At 45.8% G+C, this 19,837-nt stretch overlaps 1 protein-coding gene across 3 annotated transcripts in view; it reads left to right on the plus strand.

Moving 5' to 3' along the window:
* The window catches only part of Atp10b (ATPase phospholipid transporting 10B (putative)), a 99,550-nt gene that overhangs the window by 43,992 nt on the left and 35,721 nt on the right, over positions 1–19,837 (plus strand). For 2 of the 3 annotated variants that reach the window (XM_076855701.2, XM_076855703.2), the window contains 7 exons: positions 554–681; positions 2,438–2,690; positions 3,733–3,971; positions 13,373–13,564; positions 14,917–15,517; positions 17,762–17,871; positions 19,571–19,697. In XM_076855701.2, coding sequence (XP_076711816.2) covers positions 554–681; positions 2,438–2,690; positions 3,733–3,971; positions 13,373–13,564; positions 14,917–15,517; positions 17,762–17,871; positions 19,571–19,697 — 1,650 coding nt within the window. The remainder of the gene's footprint in view (positions 1–553; positions 682–2,437; positions 2,691–3,732; positions 3,972–13,372; positions 13,565–14,916; positions 15,518–17,761; positions 17,872–19,570; positions 19,698–19,837) is intronic. The other variant, XM_076855702.2, reaches the window with a different exon arrangement.

The raw sequence follows: 19,837 nt of genomic DNA on the forward strand, positions 1-19,837 counted from the left end.
ACCCTGTAGTGACGTGTCATTACTGAGTATTACTGATCACGGCTGATGATCGGAGATGTTCAGAGAGCCCTGCAGCAGGTAGTAGAAGCACTTCACCTGTGCAGGCCTCAGACATGGGTGTCATCATCCCCTTTGCAGATAAGGAAACAGTGTAGCGGCTGTGGCTCTGATGGCACTCCAGGCTCTGCGTAGCACCCCTCATGCTGTGCGCAGTGTGTCCTTTTACACAACTAAAAGGAACACGCGTCCTTCTCCCTGTGTCCAACCCCTTGGGAACCAGTCTTCACCAGAACACAAGTAATCCGCATGCTCATCTCCTCCAGGAAAACAGACTTAACGGTGACGGTGAAATCTAGGGTTTGATTGTAGGGTACGTGAAGAGCGCATTCGAGGGGGACGAGCTGCAGACCCCCACACCTGTGTCGTGTGGCATGGAGGATGGGCTCCTCCCCAAGCCCTCCCATTTCCAGGAGTAGGTCAAGAGCTGATACAATGGACCAACTTCCGGCCTAAATGCAGACTCTGCCTCACCTCTGGCTCCGTTTCTTCTCAGGTCACGGCCTCTGGAATCGGAACTTTGAGGAACACCCTCCCTTCGACGTGCCGGATGCCGACGGCCACTACCTTCCCCTTGCTCTGGGGGGCTTCTACATGTTCCTCACGATGATCATCCTGCTCCAGGTAGGGAGGCTCTTTAATCCCTACAACTTTGCAAGAATAAAGAAAGGTCAGTGTTGGCCACAAGAGAAGTGACTGGACGGAGGTGAGGAGGTGGCTATTGCTTTCTTGTGAGGCTTTAAAAATGTTGGCTTTGAGGTCATTTCAGAGCAGCCCGGGCTTGTAGAGGGGACCTGGTCCCTCGAGATAACGGCTGTAGGGAAATGTTTATCAGGCTTTTCTATTAAGAGTAGGGTTACAACAGTGACCCCCACGCGCCTGTCTCTTTGACAGAAACAGAACAGACAAAACACTGATGACCTCAGCACTGAAGGAGAAAAAGGAGCTCCCAGAGCCACCGAGAACTCCCCAGCCCCTGAGCATCAAGAGAGAAGGGAAATGGGAGTTGGTGCCTTCACATCTAATAGATGGAGAAGGAAAAGGGGAAAATGAAAGAAAACAGAGAGAACCCAACCAAATGTGAGGCATTTAGGGATAAAGAAATGAATTTTTAAGTCTTCATGCTCCATAAGAAAATGTGGTCAATGAAAAGATGAGAGACGTTGCAGTAGTCTTTGGTGAAGTTGCACTAGGTTAGATTCCTTGTGCTTTATGAGGGTTTTTCGTGATCCTCTTATTGATGAGCCACTTTTTTTTTTTTTTTTTTTTGTGGATAGGGGTGTACCAGGGGTTGAATTTGGGGATACTTGACCACCGAGCCACATCCCCAGCCCTATTTTGTATTTAGAGACAGGGTCTCACTGAGTTGCTTAGCTCTCACTTTTTGCTAGGCTCGCTTTGAACTCACGATCCTCCTGTCTCAGCCTCCTAAGTTGCTGGGATCACAGGCGTGTGCCACTGCACCAGGGCTGATGAAACACTTTTAATCACTTGCTTATCAAGGAGAGTAATCCTTTTGAAAAGTAAACAAGCACACCTGTCCTCTGCAGAGTCTGACGGTAATTTCATATCTGCTCCAGGTGAAATCCAAAGTCCTCGAGCGCAGACAACAGGGCCAAGTGATCTGGACTCTGACTCCCTCCCTGACCCTGGCTCCTGCCTCTCTCTTCCTCATGCGTGTGCAAGGCCAGCTCATTATTACCCATCAAACACAGATCCAGCTCCCCCACCCAGACCTCTCCTCCCTCAGATAACCTCACAACTCACACTCTCCAAAGGTCATGGTCTTAGTCCCTCTCACCCATCATTCTCTACCAACTGTTTTCCTCTATTCTCCATCATAAGACTTAAGGCCACCCAATATGTCTTTATCAGTTTGTTTCCTGTCACTGAAATGTGAAGTCTTTAAGGAATTTTGTTCAGATGACTCCCATTTTTAAGACATAGAACAGCATCCAATGCAAAGAAAGCCCTGGATGAATATTAGGTGTTGAATTAGTGGACAGTAATCTGCGGTGGGTCTGAGTACCTATAGAAATGGGTGGTGGCCCTGCATGATCTAGAGATCTAAGAGGGCTCAGGGGATGCTGGACGGTGGCACTTAGACTTCCTCACTTGCTTCCTCTCAGTCATTCAACACCAAAGGTGAGGGCCTGCCTTGTCCCAGGCACCCCAGGTTGAAGAAAACACCTCCTTCACAGATTCCCGAGAATCTCCCCAGGGGAGGCGGGAAGTCACTGACCTTTAATTTCTCAGATGAAGAACATCCTGTGAGCTGACCTCAGCTTTCCATCAAATGCCTTTGCTACCTACTAGTGGTGGGTCCGGAGGTAGGGAACCCTCCTGGTTTCTGACTCTGCGGGCATCCATCTCCCCTCAGGTGCTGATCCCGATCTCATTGTACGTGTCCATTGAGCTGGTAAAGCTGGGGCAAGTATTCTTCCTGCACAATGACCTTGACCTCTACGACGAGGAGACCGATCTGTCCATTCAGTGCCGAGCCCTGAACATCACCGAGGACCTGGGCCAGATCCAGTACATCTTCTCCGACAAGACGGGGACGCTGACCGAGAACAAGATGGTGTTCCGGCGCTGCTCCATCATGGGCAGAGAGTATTGCCACCAAGAAAATGGTACGAGGGCTGCCCAGGGCCTCCATCCCCCCTCTAAAAGGAAACCCTTCCTAAGTGAAGAGGACTAAAAAGACATGAGCTGGCTGTGGCTAGAGGCTGTGTGGCATTTGGACAGGTTGCCTCCTGTATCCTGTGGCCTTCCCTGTCACACCTCAGGGCTCTTCTTATTTCCTGTCAACTTTCATGTGTTCACAAAGGCTAAATGTGATCCCCATGTAGAAACCCTCCAGTGGATCTCTGTCTGGTGACAGTCATAACACAGCCTTTGTATGTCAGGAAGGGACTGGGGACATGTCTCAATGGATTGGCAGTTATGCAGGAAAGCTTTAGGAGTTTCTCGGGTCACTTTACCTGACAGGTCAGAACAGGTCTAGGTCTAGGCACATGGTCATATTTGACATACCTAGAAAATTCCTTACATGCTAACTTATTTTGAAAAAAATCTCTCAGACTTTGAGGCAATGTTTTTGGTTAGGAGATAAGGCTGTAAGTGTTTTATCTTATCTGGGCTGAAAGTAGCCCATAAAACACTCTCAGCCACACTCCCACCCTGCCACCATACATACACTTTCTAAGAAAAGACTATCAGGAGAGCCGTGTTTGTTCTTTTGGTTGGGAGGCATGGAGAAAGAAAGGCGCTGCTACAGGCAGCCATGTCCCCATTCGATGGTGAGAGTTCATCATCTACGTAGGAACTTCTGATCTCTTTTTACTAACTACTACTACTAACCAGTATGGATGGTTTGCTAATCACTTTTACACATGATGTCATTAAATCTTATAAACAATCCTATGAGTTAGGTACTTTTTGAAAACCACTGAGGAAATAGAAATACATGTTGTCAAAGCTCGAAGTCACATAGTAGAGACAGAATTTGAATCTGTGAGAATTAACCGTATCCCTCTTTCTCTAGCATCAATAGCCCAGTTACCAATTTTCCACAGCAGCCTCAACCCTTGTGGTAGTGCAACCTTACCTGGAAAGTCCAGCATCTGCCCAGCTGTGGCCCAGACAAAGGATAACAAGACTCCTTTCTTGCAGCCAAGCGACTAGAGACCCCAAAGGAACTGGACTCGGACAATGAAGAGTGGACCCAATACCGATGCCTGTCCTTCCCAGCCAGATGGACCCAGGGCCCTGCAACGATGAGAAGCCAAGGTGGTGCCCAGCCTCTGAGGAGGTGCCATAGTGCCCGGGTGCCCATCCAAGGCCACTCCCGACAAAGGTCTGTAGGACGCCGTGAGAGCTCACAGCCTCCTGTGGCCTTCAGCAGCTCCATAGTAAGTCCCTGTCTTTCCTCTTTGGATTACAAGTGTCCCATGGTAGGAGGGTGTGAATGAAAGATAAATTACTGTGTAAACTCTGAAATGCCCTAAAATGGCGGCCCTGGCGTTGAATGGACTCCACACAGGTGCTCTGTCAGCATGTACGACTCCTGTACATTTCAGAGGCGCAACACTTAGAAATCTGGAGAGTTCATCTAAACACATAGATTCTGGCTTCTCTCTTAAAAATGGAATCGGAAAAATTCCCCACACTAGGCCAGAGTTTCCTCATGGCCATCACTGGCCTGAGCTTTAAGGCATCATGTCACCTGGACTGGGCACGCCATCTTCAGTTTACTACAGCCCCTCGCTCTTCTGCTGATTCCCATCACTGAGCTGAGAGCCAGCAGTTGCTTCTTGTGCATCTTTTTCCAATTACACAATTAAGAAAAAAATTAAATATGTGTGGTGTCCATGTTTCCATGTAGTAGAGAAATAAGAGGTAAACCTGGAAGGTCTCCTGTGTTTGAAGGAAAATGAGAGAGTATGTTTTTTGGTAGAATATGTATGAACAGTTACAAAGCAAAGACTGTGTCAAAATTACCCAGCCTATTTCACTCCCTTAGGTTAACTCTGGCCGCTGTGGGCATTCAGGTTTGTGGCTTTGGTCCCGGGATTTTTGCCAGCAGTCGCTTCACATCTGATCCATTAGAAGAGCCATTAGTCAACAACCAGGTAGCAAACAGAGACAAAGCTTCCTTCCCCACACATGCACAGCATCCCTAGAAGTCAGGGCCAGAACCAGGACCTTCTGACTCTTGTCCTATCTCTCTTTGTACCTCCTCTTTCTCCAGAGAGCATGAAAACACATCTTCTGGAATCTTCTGCATTTGCAGAAAATGCCAGAGGAAGCCCCAGATAAAATATCTTTGGCCAACATACATAACTATTATAAATGTCATATTTTTGACCTAACATATCAAAAGCATTTTCTATATTGCTATCTAGTTTTCATAACCCAGGATTCTGTATCCTAAAGACATTGATAAGTCACTGCTCTAACTTTAGGTAAGTATTAAGTTGAAGAGGGTTATAAGAGTTAAGGTTGAGTTAACTCTCTTACATGATCATCATGTACTGAAAAGCAACATTAAAAGGTTAAAACGAGAACAGCGTGTTAAAACAAGTGGCCCTCATAAGCATGCAAGAGAAGCAAAGTGAGCCCCCGAGATGCTTCACAGAGATTCTGTTCAGTTTTGTTTCCCTTTTGATCTTCCCAAGCGACGTAGCAACAGGACATGTGCATCGCAATCGTTCTTCTCTTGAATTTTGCCTCCTCTAAATGGAATGTTCTTCCCCAACTCTATACCTGAACATTTCTTTTTAAATGAATTTAGTGAATTGTCATCAGACATAGATTCTGTGTGTCTTTGGGCACCTTCCACTTAGATACCACAGGCATCTCGTGCATAGGAGAATGACTATCTTCCTCCCCTGAGGAACTAAGAAGAAAAAGGAAGGTTTTGGTTTTGGTTTTTTTTCTTGGTGTGTGTATACAAATCAGTTCCCTTCTTGTTCAGCTCACAAATCACAGCAGCCCAAACCAGATAGAATGAATTTGATGCAGATTCCATAGCTGATGGCCAACGGGAGGGACATCTTAACCCACCCACCATCTTTCCAGAACATGAACATAATCATTCTGCCCTGGCCAGCACATTTCAAAGCCAAGTTCTAAGTTCATTCAGGAGCAATGAGGAAGTTGCTGCATGAACTGAGGTGCAATTCTTGTTGCGTGGGCAGGTGGAGATGGTGACATGTTTGTACTTGTTATGAAGAGCAGAAAATACTGCTGCATAGTCAGGTTGAAAGTAGTCTGGGGTTGGTGGTAGAACAGTATCTATGGTTAGCTGTCCAGGAGGGTGCAGGCTGAGAGTCAGGAAATGTCAGTTCTGCTTTTAGCTCTACTCTGGCTTGCTGCACAACCTTAAGCCACATATTAAACCTCTTTCTATCCCATTTTTTGTCACCCAAAAATACTTAAAATTCTTACTAGGCTTTTCAAAGAATCAAACAATGTAATGTCTGTGCTAACCTGCAGGGTCCCCTCTAGTGAAGAAGCAGGCACATTTAGAGTTCAACACCCAGGTTTCCATCTCGGCTCCAGTATGAATTTCTCTCCATCTCTGGTCAGCTTGCTAAATTGGAAGCCTCAATCTTCTCATCATTAAAGTACAAACAGTTCTTCTGGCTCATGAGTTATTTTTAGGATTTAATTTTTTGGGGTGTGGGAGAGGACCAGGGATAACTCAGGGGCACTTAACCACTGAGCCACATCCCTAGCCCTTTGTTGGATTTTATTTAGAGACAGGGTCTCACTGACCTCCAGATCCTCATGACTCAGCCTCCCGAGTCACTGGGATTAGAGGCATCTACCACCGCACCCAGCAAATATTTAATTCTTTAGATCATATTTCCCCCACTACAGGAAATCGAACCCAGGGGCACTTTACCACTGAGCTACTTCCCCAGTTCTTTTTCTTTTTTATTTTGAGACAGGGTCTTGTTTTGTTGCTTAGGTCCTCTCTAGGTTGCTAAGGCTGGCCTTAAACTTGCAATTCTCCTGCCTCAGCCTCCTGAGTCACTGAGATTATAGGCCTGCACCATCACACCTGGTGAGATCCTATGTTTTAGACACAGGGATAACCAATAGATGATTTGTTGTTGTTTATATTTTTTTCTTTGTTGCATCATCTAGCCAACATTTTGAATACTCTTTCTACAGGGAAGCTGTCTGCTTTGGGCAAATATGTGCATATTTGACATCACGGAGGGGAAATGTAGTTTTCATAAAGCACAGTGATTGAGCTCTCTCCCCTGAGATTCTGGTATATCTGGTCCAGAGTGGGGCAGGAACATTCATGTTCTCATTTCTGATGATTCTAGTGGGCACCCAAGAGTGAGGCCACTCCAAGGAGACCATTGCCCTACCAAGAAATAAGTCTTCATGCGGCTCCTTATACAGGCCCCCTCATACAGCTTGGGAGGCCTTGGCAGAAGCAGGTGATTCATGCCTTAAAGGGCTCTCATGCTCACGTGTGAAATATCTCTGGCTGCAGTGGGATCGCTGGCGTAGTTCTTAGAGACTTCTGAAGCAGCCCCCGGTGACTCTCTGTGTGTCCACCCTGCCCATTTTGGGCAGGGCTCTGAGCCTGCTCCTTTCCCACCAGCCTTTGGTCCCTCGCTCCACCTGCCCATCTGGTATCCGGTCTGGCCTGATAATCTCTCTGAGCCACCTGTCCTTTACCCTCCTTTCATGAGCCGAGTCAGGACTTGCACAGTCTTGGCTGTGCTTTCTGCCTCCTTCCCAAGAAGCCTGTTATTGGTTTTCCCGGTTCTTTACTATAAACCAAAAATAAAATGAGAGTCAGCAGTAACAACAGCCATCAGAGATGGGGTTTTTTCTTTTCCTATAGAAAACAAGGAAGTATCAGTGATGATCTTCTAATTGCCTACTATAAAATCCGTGACCGTAAGGTGGGTAATATACTTAGGAAAATTGTAAGTTCTGGGCCAACGTTTTATAGTCCTGGCAGATGGAAAAGGAAATGCCTTTTCTTTTGTTCCTGGCCTGTAAGCAGCCAAGTTTTCAGCAGAGTCATGTTTAGGAGGGCCACTTGCACAGTGTTTTCCCAACCAAAGAATGTCATCCCGTCATGGCGTTTGCCCGGCTCAGCTAGGCAACCCCCCACTCCAGTGCTGCTTCCTTCTGTGGGAATGCCCCCCACCCCTCCAGGAGAATGTGTTAGGGGGGGGAAAGGTTCTCTGCCTCTTTTCCTTAATCTTGGCCCTCTCTCCTTTGGAGAAGATCCTGCAGCACCCCAGTCTGCTACAGATGGGAGGGGTGGCCCTCATGCCACACAACCTCTGCAAGTTTAGGGAAGAGTCTTCCAGGACTGATGTGGCTACACAGGGAAGGAATTGGTGAATCCCATCTCGGCTTCCCTTGTCCCTCAGGGCCCCCAAAAGCCACCATAACACTGTTCACAAGAGGTGGGGTCTGGCAAGATCTGGAGAACCCCCTTCTTTCTTGGCCACTGAGATCTTCCTTGGGCTTATGTCCCATTTGGGAAAAGCTGACCCTAGCAACCTAGGGGCTACTTAAGTAAAACATGTACTAACATGGGTCTTTCCCATTGCCTTATCCAAACTAATGTCACCAAGGCCACAACTTCTGCCAGGACAAAAATATCACTTCCCTGAACAAGATTTTAGCCTCCAGCTCCGCAGCAACAAAGCAAGCCTGTGTCCGTGACATTAATACGACCATAGGATTATGTATTAAAAGGGAATCGGGGACTGGTGGTGTAGCCCAGTGGTAGAGTTCTTGCCTACCACGCCTAAGGCCTGGGCTTAATCCCCAGCCAGAATCAAAAAAAGGGAAGGGGCAATCAGAGACCCAATGGAGGTAAGTCAATGGGCCTCCCTCCTCTGTCCCCACCATTCCCAAGACAACCATCATTAGTTTCCTGTGTGTCCTTCCCAAAGAAGTATTCTGTACAGAAGAAAGTATAATTGCTGAATTGGGAAGCATGTGTGTTTTATTTTAATTTTTCCCAAGTAGTACCAGTTGAGACACTCACCACCAACACATAGAAGGGTCTCCTGATTCCCACCTCTGCCAAGTCTGTGCATGGTGAGTGTCTGCATTTCCTTTGAATAGACTTTCATTTATTTGATCAGTCAGTCAACAGACACTCAGCATCCCCTCTGTGGCAAATACTGTGCTAAACACTGGGGATATAAGGACTAATGGGGAATCGCCCCTGATTTCAGGAGCTTTTAAACCAATGAGGAAACAGGAAGAATAGCAGAGACGACAGGATGATGCTGTCGTGCAGACACAATGGGTGCCGGGTGCTGGGTGCCGGTGTGCTGTGAGAACCTGGGCACAGCTGCATTCTACTGGGAGTGTCAGGGAGGCTTAGCACCCGAGCTGAATTTTGAGACAAGAATTAAAGTTAACTAGAGGAACGAGAAGGATTTTTAATGAGGAGGGAGTAAGGATTGTGGGGTGTGGTCCGAGAAACCATCGGGGTCAGCGCGAGAGAGAATGGGGACTCTTTGAAAGGAAAGGTACAAGTCAAGGAGACTCAGAGGAGGAGGTGGGGACATAGGTGCAACCGTGCCACAGAGGGTTTCCTTCCAGAGCTAAGTGCCAGGCGTCCTGCTTATTTCCATCACTAGCTCAGAGGGTTCCTTCAGCATCAGGCTGCTGCATCCAGTCTGCATCCAGTCCCAATCTGAACTTGGGTGTGTTTTCATGAAAACAGAGAGGAGATCAGCAGAGTGGAGCTTGGCCTCCTTTTCTCAGCCTTCAGCTTGGCAACACGTCCCAGCCAGAAAGGAAGTGGAACCAGTAGTATTCCACTTCCTACTCAAACTGCGGTCCCTGGAGCAGCAGCTATGCTGGAGCATGTTAGAAACACTCCAGACCCACTGAATTAGAATCTGCATTTTAATAAGATCCCAGTTGACTGTGGGAGAAGGGCCAGCATAGTGTGGAAGGGTCCAGGCTTTGGCATCAGGTGGAACTAGATTCAAGGTCCAGCAAATTATTGATGATTTTGCAACCTTGGACAAATTATTTGACTGCAGTGAACCTCATTTGCCTCCTAATGAAAATGGAAGAATGGTAGTAGCCTTATCGGCACTGCTAGGATGATTAGATGATGCATAAGAAAGTGTTTAGCAAAGGGCCTGACTTCACTCTACATTCTCTATAAAAGCAATCTAATAATAATAGAGATCACCTTCCTCAAGGAGGGTTGGTATGAGTTTTAGGTGTCCTGTAATAGAAAGAAATTCAACCAGTTAAGGACCCAGTGGCCATAAAGTTCTAACTTGAATATCTAGTGACTTCCCACAAATTTATATTTCTTTTCCTTCAGAGAAATGGACTGGCCAAAGAGCCAGTGGTGGGCGGAGGCACTGCTTTTATCTAAGTGCTCCAGGGGCCAAGTTCCTAATGTTAATGGACCACAAGGAACCACTGGGCTGGAGCAGAAGGAACCATGAAGAACCTGGCTCTGCAGAGGCAGGTCTGTGGTGACTGGATAAGATCGACTGATGTCCATTCCTGACACCTACAGGCTGGGCCTGCTGCCAGTGCAGGACGTTTGCAGAGGAGCCTTTTTAAAAAATGCATTTTTATGTGATTGGGTGGAAAAAATGTTTTGTTTTAACAAAAAGATGTAAAGCATTAATCAGTGGTGAGGTATAGTGTATCCAGAAAGGAGTCAATCAACAAACATTTTTGAGGGAGTAAGGTTAAACCCAGAGGTGCTTAACCACTGAGCCACATCCTCAGCACTTTTTATGTGTTTTACTTAGAGACAGCGTCTAGCTAAGTTGTGCAGAGCCTCATTAAGTTGCTGAAACTGGCTTTGAACTTGCAATCTCCTGCCTCAACCTCCCGAGCCACTGAGATTACAGGCCATAGCACCTGGCTCAACAAACATTTTGAGTGCCTGCAATCTGCCAGGTACTGAGGACCCATCCAGAGACAGTCTTGGCTCTCATGACACTGAGAGTAAATGTACATGAAGTAAATAACAGTCATTTTACGTGTCCCATTTGGAAATAGGCAGCTTGGAGCAAAGCAGTACATTGTAAGGGGCTGAGATCCCGTGAGTAAAACCTGTCTTAGCTCTGACCCTAAGTCAATGCATGAGCTTGAACCATTTACTTCCCTTCTCTTTTGTACTCAGTTTCATCATCAAGGAAAATAGAAGGTCTAGCTTTGAGGGCCCCCAAGTTTGTTCCCCACCTCTGGGTATCTCTGGTCAGGCTTGTTGGTGCCTGGTCTGGGGTTGGAGAGAAGAAATTTTAGAGTCAGGCCATCTGGAATGAGCTGAAGGAATCCCTCCCACTTACTGTGTGACCTTTGATAAGGTACTTAACTTCTCTAGGCATCAGTTTCCTCATCTGAAATATAGAGGTAAATGGGGGACTGGCACTCAGCTGCTGCTCAGGGATGCAATGAGGTAAGGGCGCACTTGGAACATAAGAAATGCTGTGTGGACAGGAGCTCTCACTCTTATCACAAGAAATGGGCTGACAGTGTTTTGGGGGAGTTGGTGAAATGGTGAGAGGCATTGGAGGAAGCCCTGTAGTAGCTGAGATCCAGGGATCCCAGCTCTGATTCTGGCTTTACAATGCCTCACTAGGTGACATTGGGGAAGTCAGCCCATCTCTTTGGATTTCAATCAAGTTGAGGTTAGCTTGATCTCAGCCTGAAACTGCAACAACCTGGTGAGGTCAGGTGAATGGCATGGATGAGGAAGGTAGGAAAAGCTTCGGGAACATGAGCTCCTGTTATGAAGGCTGTGCTCAAAGTCAGAGAGGGTGGATAATGCACGTGCCCTTGGCAAGTCTTCTAAAAATCATGTGGATGGCTTACCCTGGCTTAGGGGGTGATGGACAGAAACACAGATTTGATATAGTTTTACTAGTACTCTTCCTTTGGGTAAGTTGGCTTTTTCTGGATACCAACTTCTACGAATAAATTGGGGTGCATGCCCAAATGGGAGAGGATGCTTGAAGAGTGGGCTGTATTCCTGTAGGGTGTGCATGCCAGTTTCCTCCCCATGGCTCTCACCTGCACCAACAGCCCCAGGAAGGACAGAATAGAATTTCAGGAATCACTGATTTGGTAGTTAGAGAAGACATCTGAGGACTCTTTACCCACTGGAATTTTTTTTTTTAATTCAAACTTGGGTTTTTATTTGTAAAGTTCATTGAACCTTAGTCTTCCTCCTGCACTCGTCAGTCAAGATTCTCTCAGTCTGTTCTTTTTAACCACTGACCCTTCTAAACTATAATTTAGCTGTGAACTCTGAACACAGAGAGAAATGGCTTTATGTGTAAATGTCTTTGCAGAGTGAATTTGTTGTATCAAACTATTCAGAACTGGTTGGTGGTTGAGCTTCTGCTTCAAAGAAACCTATAGTTAAAAGTTCTAGAAGACACAACCACATAGAAAACTCAATCTCTTCTTTGAGGCCCTTGCCTAACTTCTAGAGAGTGTCAATAGGGACAGAAAAAAGTGAATTTAAAATGGGTCAGGTCAAGATGGTGGCAGGGAAGTAAGCAAAGCTAGATATTCCTCCCCTCCCATCACCACCCGGTGAAGCTGTCCTGGCATCAATTCCTGAGGGGAAGAGAGGGTGGAGATAGAGGCAGAAGGATGAACTGTCAATAAAACCAGATATAGGTCAATATGTAATGAACACCAAAGGGATGGTATTAAGTGACAACTTCTATAAAAATGTTAAAAATGGAAACCCATGAGTCAGATCCAACCCAGAGACTAAAAAAAAAAAGGTCACTTATCTCTACTTTATCCTGAAAAGTCAGGCTATTTGGCAAAGTGGATCAGCACGGGAGCATTCCATCAGGAAAAGAAGCCCAACACTCTTCAGATAGGGTCTGACTTGCCAGTTCTGTATTTCTCACCATCCTGAAATATCCTCATCTGTATCTTGGTCCATCCATGCATGTTACATCTGAACATTTCAAGAACTCATTATTGCAGTTCAAAAGGAAGAGAATTCATTGGAAGCTGGATAAAATCTCACAGGCAGGTGTGACTTCTGGTTATTTGAAATCTAGGTAGGACTTTGGTAGATAGAAGATTTTTCAAAGTGTTATCAGAAGCACAGAATGCATCTAGAATGCAGCAAACAGACCACCAGGCTGAGCTGAGGGTCCACATTGAGAAGAAGTGGGAGTAAAAAGTGTAGAGTGAATTTGTTGTATCTAACTATTCAGAACTGGTTGGTTGTTGAGCTTCTGCTTCAAAGAAACCTGTAGTCAAAAGTTCTAGAAGATACAACCACATAGAAAACTCAATCTCTTCTTTGAGGCCCTTGCCTAACTTCTCGAGAGAGTGGAAATCCAAACTGCAAAACACTCTAGATGCCATATGAATCGATCGTGCTAACAGTGGAGGTCTGAGTATTTTCGAGTGCCATGAGGAAAATGGAGTTTTAGGGACTGAAAAAAAATCATACATGTGAAGGGTCAAAAAGAAAAGAAATGAGAGGCAACAACCTGGGTTTGGAGGATGGTATGGAAATCCAAGATGGAGGGCCGGAGGGTCTGGGCATGGTGAGAAGCATCAGGAATGGTGAACAAATGGGGAGACGTGGTGGGGAAGAGGGGGAAAGAACTTCCAGGACCTGGTAGCTGGAAGCTATGGGGAGTAGATAGGGAGTAATCAAATAAAAATTGGCAATGATCAGACCAGATGCAAGACTGCTGTGAAGACTGTATTGCCCTTTCCTCCAGGCATGCCAAAAATCTGATGATGGGACCTTCCTTCCCAAAGACTCACTCAAGGCTGTCTCTTCCAGGAAAAAGATGTGACTCCAGATAAAAACCTACTGACCAAGGTCCAAGATGCTGCCCTGTGGCTGGAGACCTTATCGGATGCCAGACCACCCAAGTCGTCTCACTCCACCACATCCTCCATCGCTGACTTCTTCCTTGCCCTAACCATCTGCAACTCTGTCATGGTTTCCACAACCACAGAACCCAGACAGAGGGTAAGGACCAAGGATGGAGGTGAGGGTGAGGGGGTGGGGAGGAAGGTAGGAGGTAAGGGAGAAGAGGGTGGGAGAAAAGCAAGGGGAGAAACCCTGATCAGAGAGACACTTGGGTCCTAGCCAAGTGTTACCATTTCATCTCTGTGAGACTTTGAACCAATCTCTTATCTTTTCTGGGTCCTCATTTGAAATAAAATGGAAAAGTTATATAGGAGCGCTTTCTCTGCAACTTTCAATTTCTTTTTTTTTTATCTGCCTGCAAGATAGATATGAATAGTGTTTACTGAACACTTGGCTATGTGCCAGCCCCATACTAAACACTTGGCCTGCATTATCATTTAGCCATCACAACCCCAAAGCACTATGGGTTTAACAAGTGAGGTAATGGTCAGTCTAAGAATGTCAGTAACTTAACAAAGGAGTTGAGTTAATATATAGCAAAACCATAATGATTACTAATACCATGTTACGCTGGTCCCTGCTTTTAAGTAGGGATTAAAATATGCTAAGTATTATTCTCATGGAAATATGCAGACAGTGGTCACTTATGTAAGTTTTACTTTGAAATTTACCAAAGTGGATTCATCTTCAATTATCCACAAACTCTTCGTCACACTCCCTGGGGAATTGCTGATGAGAATAACTAGGTGATATAACGTGCAGTTATAAAATAAAGAGAAGGGAATTCACTCAAGCACCAAACCACAACCTTCCTTTAAGATGTTCAGATTCCAAACTACCCTGAGAAGTTGCTTTGGCCCCAGAAAAATCACCACGTTATCAGAAGTTTTCAGGGAGATTTGGGAGTCAAAAAGCAGTATCTGAGAAATTATTTTGAGAACGGAGGAAGTGCCTACCATTTTGGAAGAGACAGCATCCAACTCTCAGTTTTCAAGTTCATAGGGGGGGGTCTCAAGCTGGCAGAGACCTCAAGAGCCCAATCTCTGGAGTCGGGCAGACCTAGGTCATGAGTCCCAGCTTTGCCAGCAACACGCTGGTTGATCTTGGCCAATTTATCTAACCCCTTGGTGCCTGGGCTTCCTCATCCATAAACCAAAATATTGATAGTGCCTGACTTTCATCTCCTCGTCTCTTTCTTGTGTCCATGATCAAAGAGGAATGACAAAGGAAAATGGGCACTCTCACCCCATAGACTGTCAGGCCTGGAAGGAAATATTTGAGTTCCCCCATTTTGTGGGTGGGTAAGACGGGGCCCAGAGAGGAGAGGAAACTTGCCTTTGATCTCAGCAGGCCCAGACAGTCCTCTTAATGCAAAATTGTCTTCCTGTTCCACATGAAATAGCTTGGTAGTATTTCTAAAATGTAATGTTCGACTTTCCTCCTGACCACAGGTCACCATCCCACCCTCCAGCAAGGCTCTGGGGATGTCCCTGGAGAAGATCCAACAGCTCTTCCAGAGGTTGAAGCTAATGAGCCTCAGCCAGTCATTCTCATCCACTGCGCCCTCTGACACAGACCTGGGCGAGAGTTTCGGGGCTAACATGCCCCCCACAGACTCGGATGAGAAAGACGATGCCTCTGTGTACAGTGGAGACTGCTCCACAGATGGCGGCTACAGGAGCAGCACGTGGGACCAGGGTGACATCCTGGGGTCCGAGTCGGGAGCATCCTTGGAGGAGGTACCAGGGGCCCCAGCTCTCAGCCTGACCAGCCCCGAGTTCTGTTACGAGGCCGAGAGTCCTGACGAGGCAGCCCTGGTGCATGCTGCTCATGCCTATAGCTTCACACTGGTGTCCCGGACACCCGAGCAGGTGACCGTGCGTCTGCCCCAGGGCACCTGCCTCACCTTTGACCTCCTCTTCACCCTGGGCTTTGACTCTGTCAGGAAGAGAATGTCTGTGGTTGTGAGGCACCCGCTGACCGGTGAGATCATCGTCTACACCAAGGGAGCAGACTCGGTTATTATGGACCTGCTGGAAGACCCAGCCCATGGTGAGTCACACCTTATAGGACTCCAGGGACAGAGAGCTTTGACGGGCAGTGTCCGATGGCAGTGAGCTCAAGTTATAGTGTCACCTTGTCCAGCAGGCCTCAACTAGAATACAGGCCCACAAGATGTTCTCAAAGCAAGGTCCTCGACACACTGTATTTTACATCACTGTGACCTGGAGAATCATTGCTCATTAGTGCATTAAAGACTCTCTACAGTCTCGTAATAGAGAAGGCTCTTTCACTTGTCTAGTTTTTCAAACTCATTCACACATGTATTATCCACAGGCAATTTTTTTTTTGTTACATCAGAATATCCATTAACAAACCTAGAACACAAGGGGCTCCTCACCCTTCCCTTTGGAGAGCCGCCAACTCAACCCAGGGAGAGCAGTGACTTGGAGAGATGATGGGGTGAGCTAGTGTTAAATCCAGGGTCCTGGATCCCAGTGTATGCTCTTTTCATCTGCCAGAACCCTGCACTGGGCTCAGTTCACTATGGGAAGCCTCAAGGGTCCCTCCTTATCATCCTTTTCCCCAGCCTCTCCCAGATGGATTTTCATAAACTTGCACTGAGCCAGAAAAGTGTTCCAAAGTCCCTATATATCAGTGTCCAATTTTGGAGCAGCATGAATTAGTGTGCAGCCGCTTCCTGACTGCTAACAAGGAGAAGACAGTTATGGGCCCTGATTCTCCCAGGATAGTAGATTCCAGCCAAGTTTTAGAATTGCCCAGGCAGCCCTGCGCCTCCTGCATTATCAGCTGTGGACCACAGCCAAGAGGTTCGTGGGGATTGATTAGTGTTTAGAATGGGAAGGGAGCTAATTAGTTCTCTTCATCTCCAGACTCTGGCAGACGAGCAAATTCAGTGCTTCTGAATTGAAGGAGGCACAGTCCTCTATCTCTGGGTGATAGCCATCCAAGTAACCTTGGAGATGTTTATTTGTTCCTCACCTGCTTGCAAAGTGAATTAGAGATGCTTCCAATGAACAACAATGTTACTGTAAGAAATGAGAAGAAAAACTTTGAAAGGGGGAAAATATTGATTTCTAACCCCATTTTTAATATATTTCCAGTGTTTGAACATTCAGTTTGACTATGAGGTTCCTGGCAGCCTCAGCAAAAAGGTAAACTCAAAGTCTCATGAACAGAAGACAAGGGTTTAAGCTCAAGTTCTGGTGTCTTTCAAAATAAAATATTGTAAGGCAATGCCCAAATGAGATGTGCTTCAGGCACATAAGCAATGAGAAAATAATAGTTGGAAGGATTTTTATAGCATCTAAAAACAGCCTCAAAGTGATATGAGAAAACCAGAGCTTTGTTGGGCTTTATGTTTGTGCCACTGTTAAAAATTGTATTTTTAATTTTGCGTTGTCTGTAGGGTTAATGAGATGCACATATTCTGTTCACTACTTAGGACCTCTAGAGATCTCGATCCAGCCCTGCTAAAGGCAGATTCTGAAGTCTTTTCCAAGCTTAGCTTCACAGAGTGCGGCAATTGATTGATTAGTGATGTCTGTGATAATTAGACCAAGGAAGTGGTGAGGACTGGGATCCTACCCCACACCAGCCAACCCAGGCTTGAAAGCTTTGCATTTTATGATTAAAGAGAAAAATAAAAAGAATTCTGAAAGAAATTTATTATGTAGAACTTCACAGAGGAGACTTTGAACAACCCACTAAAATATTTTTCAGACTAGATTTACAGGAAATGAAAAAAAAAATGTTTTTTCTAAGATCATCTATATAGAAATCAAGCCTAGTTGAACAAGGTTTGTGTGGTGATGGATTTAACTAATGAGATGCAGGTTCCAGTTGTTTCAAGACCTAACACAACACAGGAACAAAGCAGATGACAAGATTGTGGATAGAGAACAAAGTCGGGACCACCTTAGGTGTAAACAAGGATTTAGACTTCTGGTCCCAACTCATGGCTTCCACGGGACCTAGAAATCTCCCTGAAGTTCCAGGTGATGTTCATGCCAATGGGTGCTTGAGAACAATACCGTAAGGACCTACTTTCCTTCAACAGCACTTTTTCTAGCTAGGCTTTTGATGAGATGTAGAGAACAGACAATTTAAGGACTCTTGGAGTTATCTTCCAGGGCAACCTGACAGCCAGGAGAGTTCTACGATGTTCCTAGGGAGTGCTATTGCTAGAATGTCTCTGCTAAGGAGAGCCCAGGGGGATGGGATTCTTCAGCATTTTTGTGCATGGTCTTATGGGAAATAATGACTGTTTGACAGTGGCTGATATTGATGTGGAAAAGAAGCTGAAGAAGATCCACGCCCGGACACAAAAACATCTAGACTTGTATGCGAGAGATGGTTTACGTACCCTGTGCGTCGCCAAGAAGGTGAGAGCACATTCCTCCAGGCGTGCTTTGAGTATCATCAGGTAGCTCAACGGCCTTAGTCCTGCTTTGGTCTCTTTATAAAAATGCTTAGTGTTGTTTGTTTTTGCATTTTTTAATATTAGCTGTTCCGATTTGTCACAAAAATCCATCACTTTGACTAATTTTGTTGGAGCAGCAAGATCCCGTATCAGTGTGGTTTTCCTCATTCTCTGCTCTTTGTTGTATGTGTAAGGGGTAACCTATAACTTGATGGTAAAATTTTGCATTATTTGCCTGGATTTAAATTTTGAGGACATTTATGTGTTCTCATAGAGTCTAAATGTTTGGCTTCTCGAAAATTTAGAGGATCTGGGTCTCTATTGAATGTCAGCTAAAAAGCGTGTAGCAGCTGATTCCCAGGTCGAGGAACATAGGGTCACATTCATCTATGTTCTGCCGAATTACCCTGGGCCCAGTAATTGTTATGTAGATGACACACCCTATGCTCCACAGGTCTTTGTGGCCCATGTAGGAGCAAGAGGGCTGCAAATTGCAGAGTGGGGGCATCTGGCAGGTAGGAGTGCCATGATGGGCATGCATTGCTAGGTGGTGGCTTCTCCTCCCTAAATCCCCAGAGCTCCTCATTTCTTTTATTATGCTTAGTGCAACATAGAGATCAAAAATTCTTGCTTCAAAGCCAGACCTCCCTGTGTGCAAGTCCCAGTCTCCACTTTGGATATATAACCTTGAACATGTTTCCTTGCCTGAGATGTTTTGTTTTGGAGCAAAATGGTGCAAATGCTGTCTATCTTATTTGGTTAACTAGGGCTAATGCACATATAGTGCCAGGGACAGTAATAAGTGCTTATTACTCTGAATTAGGATGATACCCTTACCACCTTCTAAAGTTAGTTGTGCATATTTTATTCCCGCTACTAGACGGTGCATTCCTCAAAAATCAAAAGGCCTACTTGGGTCTTGTGGGTTTCTGTTTCCACACAGGGACTTGGAATATTTGGTACATGGGCAAAAGAATCCTTAATTTATATAAGAGAACTAAGAGAACGCATATCACATAAAAAATAGGGTCTACAAGTGCTAATGGACACTGAGGGAAGAAGAAATGCACCGTGTGTAGGACAGCAGGCCTAGCAGAGTGGTCCCTAGACTGTGTAAAATAAGGCTGCCCTCTCCTCTCCAGCCTTGGTTTGGGTCCCTTGCAACTTCACTTTTCATCCTTCCACCAACAGATGTACTCAAGGCCAAGTTCGTTCCTATTACCCAGGCTTTGCATTTCCCAGGGCTGACCCTTTCTCATCATTGGATCTTAGCTTGCCTGCCACTTATAGAATAGACCTGAACAGCCCTCTATCCCAGTTTTCCTCTTACCCCATCACACTCCATGATATCATCCTTTTCACTGTCTGCACAGTACTCCTGAAAGTGATCTTTTAATTTACCTAATGTCTCTTATCTTCCACCAGCACATTAGCCCAGTTCTAGGACCTTGTCTGCCTGGTCATCTCCAGTGCCCTGAGCATGCTGGGGACTCCAAAGATGTTTGGTGGTATAAGAACATACAGATCAATCTTTCATTGATTGGAGAGAGCACCCCATCTGATGATGTCGTGCAGCTCAAACAGGCCTTGCAGATGTGAGAGGAGGGATTCTACTTGCTGACCCACCCACAGTTATCAACAAACCTCTTTCTGTCCTGAAGGTAGTAAGTGAAGAAGACTTCAGGAGATGGGCCAGTTTCCGGCGTGAGGCCGAGGCATCCCTTGACAACCGAGATGAGCTTCTAATGGAAACAGCGCAGCGTCTGGAGAATCAACTCACCTTACTCGGTAGCTAAAAAAAAGTTATTATCCAAAAAAAAGGAATTCCCCAAGTTGGAAGGGAGTTCTTGGCCCTGATTCTGATGCCACTATGGAGTTGTCTCAATTAGCAGCCTTCCCTGGGTACCCTTCCAGGCATTTGGCATAAA

Source organism: Callospermophilus lateralis, chromosome 5 (assembly GCF_048772815.1).
Source record: "Callospermophilus lateralis isolate mCalLat2 chromosome 5, mCalLat2.hap1, whole genome shotgun sequence".
Lineage (NCBI taxonomy): Eukaryota > Metazoa > Chordata > Mammalia > Rodentia > Sciuridae > Callospermophilus > Callospermophilus lateralis.